The 10,000-nt window shown below is 31.6% G+C and overlaps 1 protein-coding gene across 8 annotated transcripts in view; it reads left to right on the forward strand.

Annotated features, from left to right (window-relative positions):
- The window catches only part of LOC106878848 (glycogen debranching enzyme), a 154,032-nt gene that overhangs the window by 67,785 nt on the left and 76,247 nt on the right, over positions 1-10,000 (forward strand). For all 8 annotated transcript variants that reach the window (XM_052970625.1, XM_052970632.1, XM_052970627.1 and 5 more), the window contains 2 exons: positions 1,302-1,857; positions 3,128-3,236. In XM_052970625.1, the coding sequence (XP_052826585.1) occupies positions 1,302-1,857; positions 3,128-3,236 (665 nt within the window). The remainder of the gene's footprint in view (positions 1-1,301; positions 1,858-3,127; positions 3,237-10,000) is intronic.

The raw sequence follows: 10,000 nt of genomic DNA on the forward strand, positions 1-10,000 counted from the left end.
CCAGATCATCACAGATCCTCCTCCATGTTTAACAGTTGGAAGAAGGCAGTCTGTGTCAAATGCTTCTTTTGGCTGTCTCCACATGTATACTTGGCCAGTGGTCGGAAATAAGGTAAAGGATGACTCGTCTGAGAAAATAACATACTTCCACTGCTCTTGGGACCAATTCTGTAGGTTTTTACTCCACTCTAAACACTTTGCAATGTTTGTTTTTGAAAGTAGTGGTTTTTTGATTGCAGTCCTCCCCAGAAATCCAGCTTTATGCAGCTCCCAGTGAACAGTTTTTGTGGAAACTGGGTTCACGAAGTGGTCATTAAGCTCTGCAGTAATTTTGGGAGCTGTACTTTTGTGATCCTTTCTAACAATTCACGTAAGAGTCTGACAGTCCCTATCTGAAAGTTTTGGTTTTCTTCTGGAGTTTTGTTTTGACGAGGTTTTTCCCTTTTTCTCAAAGGCTGTCATTACTTTTGAGACAGTGCTTCTTGATACAAAACATTTTGGCTGTTTTTGTTATGGTAGTGCCTGCCATATGAGCACCAACAATTTGACCTCTTTGAAAGTCATATAGTTCTGTCATTTTAGTGAATTTTAACCCCCTTTTTCTGATGATATCTGAAAAGAAACAGCAATTTTAGCAAATCATATTAAGCAACACTAATAATAAATCAAAAAAACATAAAAATAAACAGGCTTTTGATGGTTTTATAGATATTTCAGAATTATGATGCCATGATGCTAGGTGTTTCCATTATTTTGTCCAACCCCTGTATATACATACACACACACACATATATAATAATAATCATCATCATTATCATAACTTTAGTATTCACTTTTCCATGCTTGCTTGCACAGGAGAGACAGAATTCATTGAAGCAAATTTTTATACATCTGGGTGCCCTTTCTGTTACCAACCCTCACCTGTTTTCTAGCAAGGTAAGTTAATATTTCACCATGGCCACACATATTTTCATGAGAGACTGGAAATAAACAACATTGCTTGCATGATGATGATACTCATTTACAACCATCATGTGATGTCATGACAAGGATGAACACAAACCGACATACACACAGGTGACAGTTGGTGACAGGAAGGAAATCTGGCCATAGAAAATTTGTTTCAACTAATTCCGCCTAACCCATGCAAACATCAAAAGTAGACATTAAAACGATGATGATAATAATGGTGACAAAAGAAAAAAGAATTGATTATTTATTATGATAACTGTTGTTTTAATTATTGGTGGTGAGTGACATCATTTAATATTAATAATTCTTGTGTTTTCATTTATTTTTAGTGACAGCATCCTCAATGCCAATGGTAAAGGATATTTCCTAGTTGATCCAGTTCTACTTGTGGGAACTGATGAAGAATTAACCATGGACTGTTTACAATGTCAGACTGTCTTGGCTAAATCGTTGGGACCGTTTGCTGAATGGAAGTCTCGTTTGGAAGTTGCTAAACAAACTGGTTACAACATGATTCATTTCACACCTCTGCAAGAGCTTGGTGTTTCCAATTCCTCATATTCTATTAGGAATCAGCTGAAAGTCAATCCAATCTTCAGCGAAGGTATTGAAATAACATTTGATGAAGTGGAGAGTTTTACTCGCTGGTTGAATAAAGAATGGAAGATACTTACTGCAAGTGATCTGGTGTTCAACCACACTTCTAAGTGCAGTTCCTGGCTGCGAGAGCATCCTGAGTGTGCATACAACTTGCAGAATTCTCCCCACTTGAAGCCTGCTTTTATTGTTGACAGGATCTTCCATTATTTCTCTTTGGAAGTCTGTAGTGGACAATGGACGAATAAAGGTGTTCCTCCTGAAGTTAATACTGAACATCACCTAAATGTGAGAATTCTTCTGTCTTTTATTCTTCTGCATCTTATCAAGCCGTACAATATTAAACTCTTAAGTTATCATTCACATATTTGATGTAAGGAGCTTAATAAAACTAATTAGCGATAATTATGAAATGAGGAAAAAGTTATGTTCTTAATGACTAATATTGTTTTCATTATTTTGAGAAATATGATAAGTAACTCCAGACATGTTTCAGTATTATTCTTACTTCATCAGTGATACATCACATTTGCCATTCATATTTACCCAGGCCAGATTTTCCATGGCCAGATTAGTCAATGAAAGAATCATTAAATGTACAACACTTTCATTATTTGGCATGTAAAATAGAATTGTTTAGACAAAAAATACTCACATTCACCATTCTTGATAGACGTTTCAACAACAATTGCACTGTGTCTACTGGTACAAACCATGATGTTAACAAAAAACAAATGGTAAAACTGTAGCTACATGAAGACACCATTACCACCTGTCTAACTTCAGTAGTGCCATACAAATAGCCCTGTAAAATATGTGAGGTTTTACTGTTGTACTCTGTATAGGAGCTTTTTTTCTGTTGGTAATCCTTCACATTTTTGGGAATCCTTTTGCATCTTCAGCTGGTATCTGAGAGTCATAAGCATTTTACCCTTTTGTCTGTACACTTCACCAGAGTGGGACACTGAAGACTAGATTAGCCTTTATCTATAGAAGGGTACCCCCAGCACTACCTTGTTAGCCACAACCACTCTGACTTAGACTTTGTTGCCATGGTTATCTCTGCTGTGGTCTTTCTTCAGTTGTTTAGATTTCCAAACTGATTTCTTGCAATAGAGAGTGCTGGATCTTTCTAAGGAAACCACAGCAGCCAATTTCAAAGGGTTATGAGTTTGATGCCTTCCTTTGACAAGAGCATCATCAGTCGAATCCTGGTGTGTCAAATCTGTCCTACCATGCAAGTGATCTGGTGTTCAACCACACTTCTAAGTGCAGTTCATGGCTGCGAGAGCATCCTGAGTGTGCATACAACTTGATGTACTAAAGTGAAAAGAAGAACTATGTCTGGTGAGAGCAAGCTTATTGCCACCTCTTCCATAATACTGTACTGAAACCTTAAATGAGGAGATGAAACTTGTATAATGGTAGCATCAAATGTTAAGTTTTCATCAAAAATGTTAATTAAAGCATCAAAATTACCTTGAGTAACCATTCACTTTACATTTAATGTCTGAAGTGCCTGTATTTCTGATTTACTTATCTTTTGTTTTATGTGCAGGCAATTAAACACGCTTTGCATACAGAGGTGTTCCCCAAATATCGAGTCTATGAGTTTTTCCTCTGTGATGTAGATGAGGCACTTAATAAATTCAAACAACAAGTGAAGGGTAAGTTTATCTCTTCCTGTTATTTCTGTAGTTTTTTTTTTTGTTTATATATTACATGCCACATACCATCACCCAATCACCCATTCTGTGCAACCACCATCATCACCATCACAATATATACACACGTACATACATACATACATACATACTTATATATATATATATATATATATGGGAGAATATACAAAAAATAACAACAGACGAGGACAGGTGGTGTAAATAACAAAAGTATATATTAGTATGACGCTCGGGAATACGGAAAGTCTTTGACGTTTTGAGCTACGCTCTTCAACAGAAAGAATACGGAGACAAGGAGAAAAACACGGAGAAAAAAATTGAATAGTGTTCAGTCAACGGTCAATCATAATAATATATATATATATATATATATATTGGTGTGTGTGTATATCTATATATATATACTTTATTGTTAAAGCTGCAAAAACATCACAAAAATGTCACAAAAAACTGCTACTCAGAGTTTCACGTTCCCGTTCATCGGGCAGTTGTGATCCATTTTGGAGTACATTATTAGTACATAAAATAGACTTATTGTGTCTTGAGTGTAATTTTTATCACACTCCCTTTTTTATGAATTGATTATAAATATATACCATATGTTTTTTTTAGATTTACCCTTTAGGAAAAACAACAATATTTTCAACATAGACTAAATATATCGAGGAAATAATCATTTAAAAAAAACTTTTCTTCAATATGTAATATACCTCAATTCCACATTATTATATTTTATGACAATCACATAAGTGGTTCCCTTTTGATACATCTTTACTTGAGTTTGTAAAAAATTTATCTAACTGTTTTTAGATAATTGATCCGACATATAATACCTATATTGTCTTGATTATTGACTTTTATGTAATACATAAATAAAAAACTATATAAACTATTAATCAATCTCACATGCTAGTAATAACTTTATGATAGTTGAAATGACAGATGATAGTTAAGAAATTTTTGAATATGAATTTGAAATAACATATAGCTCCTTATTTGGTATTTCTGAACATGTATACACATACATCTTGACCAGAATTTTCTGTAGAGAGGTTTTTAAATAGATATATTTTGGATTTAATAGCGAGGAAGTCAAAAATTAAATATTAGATATTTAAGCAGCCAAGTCCTTTAATGTTTTTAGTCTTGATTCTAATAATTGAGAGAGGAAGAATGAATATAGAAATACCTAAATAATAATGATAATTAAGAAAAAATTCTATGTACATTTTAAAAGTCTTTTTGTTTATTTTTACTTTCCTTTAAATCTAACCTACTGAAGAGTATAAATTCAACCTTTATGATGTTTTCTTTGTGGAAATCTTGGTCGCTTTATCTAAAACAATTGTTTGGGAATATGAAATAAAAGGATAATCCATTTTAACATCCAATCTGCTTCATTTCATTTATTTAATGAAATTCATTGAACTTTGTTTAATAAATTAAGTCCTATATTGATTATTTCTTTACATACTTTCATACCTATGCGATTTAAAAATTTTTAAATAATGTATGAAGAAAAGACATTAGAAATCTATGGAAAAAATTCCTATAAAAGGACGAGGATAAATTCATCCAGATAAACATATAATATATATTAATAATAAAATTATTAATAAAGAATCTGATTTTTAAGGAAAATGGAGAAGATTGAAATGGATACACCACTTAAAGACATACCAATACCCATTCATTGGGAGTACATCAAGGACATTAAATTCCATGAATTAACAAAGAGGATGAGATGGAAGGCATTACTACATGTTAAGGAACAAAATATGGAAGAAAATATTAACGAAACTCACAATGAAGAACTTGACAAAATTAGGAGAAACTTTAAATCAAGAAAAGTCCCCCCAACAAACAGAAAACTAGAAAATTTTGGGATCTTTTTTAAAACGGGGGCCACATTTTTCATTAACGAAACACTTTGAAACTTGGAACACTGGTAGAATGTGTCATATAAAACATCTTTTTCTCTTAGTCTTCTTAAAAATAAAAGAAATCCCTAACTTATTCCATGTTAAAGTTGTCGTATTTCTGTAATTTCAACCAATCACTGACGTCCATTCAGCCGATATACATTAAGTGCCGACTACATAAACAAACGATTCTGAAACAATTCTATCGGTGATAGGGTTAGGGTTAGGGTAAAACAGCAAATTTAAAAAGAAAAAAGCAAAACGAAGCTATGGAAATTAAATACGCTTTACATCGCTTAATCAGCCAAAGGGAGTAAATGTAAACAACTGAATACTTGTCAGTGATTGGTTGAAATTATCGAAATAAGACAATTTTTTACATGAAATAAATTCGAATACAAAAATATTTTTCTGTTCTATAACACAAAATAGATAAGTATACGAAGTTTGAAAGTCTTTCCGTACCAAAATCACTACGTAAAACATTAATGAAAAATGTGGCCCCCGTTTTAAAAAAGATCCAAATTTTGAAGATGATTTATGGAAATTAGTAAAGAATATTAAGTTTATGAAAAATCCCTTCAAGAACAAACACTTAAGAAAATTAAAGAATAAAGTAAATGAACTTAAAAGAATGAAAGGAATAATAGTGCAAGCGGATAAAACTGAAAATTTGTATAATGTAAACGTGAATCTATACCATGAACTATTACATAAGGAAATATTAAAAAAATACAAAATAGTAAATAAAAGTGTTCTCAGATCTATTAATCTTGAAGCTAAGAAAATAATGAATGAATACAACATTGGTGACATAACCTTTAAGACCAAGAATAAATCCTAAAGTTAGACTGATATGTCCATGTAAATCAGACCTAAGAAAACTTAGCAAAATAATTATAGATAAATATACTAATTCTCTAAAAAGTAAAATTAAACTTAGCCTATGGTCGAGAATGCAGGATGCAATTGATTGGTTTAGTATGATTCAAGACAAGAATAAATGTAAATTTATACAAACAGACATTAACAATTATTACCAATTTATTAACCCTATTGCATTGAATAAGGCACTCATATTTGCAAAGAATAGAACAAACTTGTCCACAAAAGAAATTAAAATCATATCTGCAGCAAGAAAAACAGTTATCTTCCACAATGGTAAATATTGGGCAAGAAAAGACACACCTGATTGTTTTGATATAGGTGCACATGACTCAGCCCAGGTAACCAATTTAGTCAAAATCTATCTTCTACATAAATTTAAGGGAGAATTTCCTGAAATAGTAGGAGGACTCTACCACGAAGGCACTCTATCCTTAATAAGGAACACTACTAATAGAAAAATGGAAAATTACAAAAAAGAGACAACATATATTTTTCAAGAACCACAGTCTATCAATTTCAATTGAAAAAGAAAATAATTCAGTAAACTTTGTTGACCGTATTCACCAACCCTATCAAAAACCTAACGCTAACATTAGATATACAGGTATTCACCAACCCTATCAAAAAAAGGTATTTACCAACCCTATCAAAAACCTGACACTAAAATTAGATATATAAATGCAAATATAAATGCATCCACATAATATTATTGAAAACCTTAGTATGGATATTGAGAGAATAATTAATTATCTATCTTTAAATGAAGAAGTATTTGATAAGCATAAAGATATAAAGAAGGCAGGATATAATTATGAAATAAACGCAATAATAATTTCAATATCAAAGAAAATTAAAATGAAAATAAGAATAAAAATAATGATAAAACTAGAGATATAGACACCAACAAAAACATAGTAAATCCTTACAAAGTTGGAATGAAAATACCCCAAACAATAATAATAATAATTATAAATATAAGAAATATGTTAAAGAAGATAATTTCAATAATGAAATTAAACCAATGGATGGAGAATATAATGCCAAAAATAAAAATGAAAATATGAATAATAATAATAATAATAATAATAATAATTATTATTATTATTATTATAATAACAGAAATGACAATAAACACAAAAATAATACTTGGGTACACAACAATTATTACAACCTTCGAATAAAGAATAAGAATAATAATAAGATAACAAAATAAGAAAATATAAATCATCTGAGTACAATTATTAATAATAATAATAATAATGATAATGATAATTATAATAAAAACATAGTAAGGAAGAAACTAATACCTTGTGTGAGAAAAAAACAATATTGTGACAAAAAATGAAAATATGAATAAGGTAGACTGAGATAAAACCATATGGATCATAATTCCTTTCGCTAAATTAGTATATTTATCTATAATTATTTTGCTAAGTTTTCTTAGGTCTGATTTACATGGACATATCAGTCTAACTTTAGGATTTATTCTTGGTCTTAAAGGTTATGTCACCAATGTTGTATTCATTCATTATTTTCTTACCTTCAAGATTAATAGATCTGAGAACACTTTTATTTACTATTTTTTAAACTATAGACAAAACAATTAAAGACAAATTTTATTAAATCTGTTAGAATGATTATAAATTAAAACTTTAAAAACACTGGATATGGAAAAATATTTAATGACAAACATATAAGATTTGTAATTTTCTGTTTCTCTCAACCTTTTTATGTTAATCTCTTCTTTTAATAATAGAAAACTCGATTTATTCTATGGAAATAAAAAAATTCAAATAGATAGTAAAGCATGCAACAGCAAAGTAGAACAAAATAGTATGAATAATACCTTTAACAATAAAAATACCTATACAGACAATAACTTATATAAATCTACAAAGCATAATACTATTTCATTATCTAGGCAAAATATAAACTTTAATTGCAGAGACCCAGATAGATGGAAAGTAAGACAGGGAAGTAAAAATGTAGTATGCCAGGCAGCAATGATTACACAAGATATAACCAAGTTTTATTATATTGGATCTATGCAGAATTGTGTTAAACTAAGAATAGCGAATCACGAATTAACTTTTAGGGACCAAAACAAAATGAAGAGTACAGGACTTTCAACGAAAATATGGCATCTGAAAAAAACCAAGTTGACTATACAATCAAATGGAATATTTTAGCACATGCACCTAGTTACAAAATTAAGAAAAAATTTTCCTAGAGGAAAATTATAAAATAATGAAAAGAAAAGGGAACCTGGTTAATATAAGAAATGAAAAAATTTTTTATGTAGACATATAAGTAGGTACCTCTTTTTATTAAAGTGACTTATCGATGAGATTTGATATCACTTAAACATCATCACAATTTCTTTAAAATATATATTTTAAAATAATATAACCATATTTTTTAAACTATAGACATAACATCACATTATATATTAATAGCTAAATTCAACTATGCAATTGAAGAAGTCTAACATATAAATCTATTATTTCGCAATAGCCAAAATCAGCTAATTGAAATATAACCAAAATAAATGACTGTACATATAATAACTTATATGAACCCATGAGATATTAAAAAAATGTATATCCTTGTTTATGAATGAAATACCTATAGATAATATGTATGTGATCAAATCCATTTCAGAATGTATATTTTTTTTTTAATATACATGTGGATGATGTTAACACCATGGATATGAGAAACAAGATATTTGTATGCATATATGTGTATATCTATCTATATATATGTATGCTATACCTATCTTTTGCCTGTATAGTGTATGTGTAGATCAAAGTGGTAAATACACAATTATAATTTCTATATAACTGGCTTTATTCATGTAGAATGTACTGTTTACAGGCTAAGGTCTAACTAGGAGAGAATTTTTTACCCTATGTATTTGCATTTTTGTTTTTTTATATGTATGTACGTCTATGTATATGGGTATATATTTATAAATCTATTTGATATCTGTATGTGTATGTATGTATATATGTATATATATGAATATATGTATATATCATCAGTATTGTTATCATCATCTTCATCGTTTAACATCCGCTTTCCATGCTGGCATGGGTTGGACAGTTTGACTGAGGACTGGCAAGCCAGGAGCTGCACCAGGCTCCAGTCTGATCTGGCAAGGTTTCTACAGCTGGATGCCCTTCCTAATGCCAACTGCTCTGAGAGTGTAGTGGATGCTTTTTACATACCTCCAGCATGGGGGAAAGTCAGGTGGCACTGGTATCAACTACACTTGAATGTTGCCTTTTATGTGCAACCAGCATGGGAGCCAGTCAGGCGGTACTGGCAATGACCACGCTCAAATGGTGCTTTTTATGTGTCACTGGCATGGGACCAGTCAGGCATCACTGGCATCAACCACGCTCAAATTGTGCTTTTTATGTGCCACCGGTATGGGAGCCAGTTCGGTGGGACTGGCATCGACCACACTCGAATAGTGCTTTTTTACATGCCCCTGGCATGGCTGCCAGTCAGGTGGTACTGGATCAACCATGACAATGATTTCACTTGACTCAACAGATCTTCTCAAGCACGGTTCATTGCCCAATGATTGAAGGGTACTCTTAAATGGGCTGGTTATGCTACACTGGCATAAGCCACGGTTATGGTCTCACTTGGCTTGCTGGGTCTTCTCAAGCACAGCACATCTCCAAAGGTCTCGCTTGCACATCATTGCTGCTGTGAGGCGCAACATTTGAAGATTGTGCTTCACCAGCTCATCCCAGGTCTTCCTGGATTTACCTCTTCCACAGGTTCCCTCCACTGTTAGGGTGGGACACTTTTTCACATAGCTGTCCTCATCCATATGCAACACATGACTATACAAGCGCAGTCGTCTCTCTTGCATGTGTGCGTAAGTGCTTGTGCCACCTACCTATATATATGTGTGTGTAT

This window comes from Octopus bimaculoides, chromosome 9 (genome assembly GCF_001194135.2).
Source record: "Octopus bimaculoides isolate UCB-OBI-ISO-001 chromosome 9, ASM119413v2, whole genome shotgun sequence".
NCBI classification, from domain to species: domain Eukaryota; kingdom Metazoa; phylum Mollusca; class Cephalopoda; order Octopoda; family Octopodidae; genus Octopus; species Octopus bimaculoides.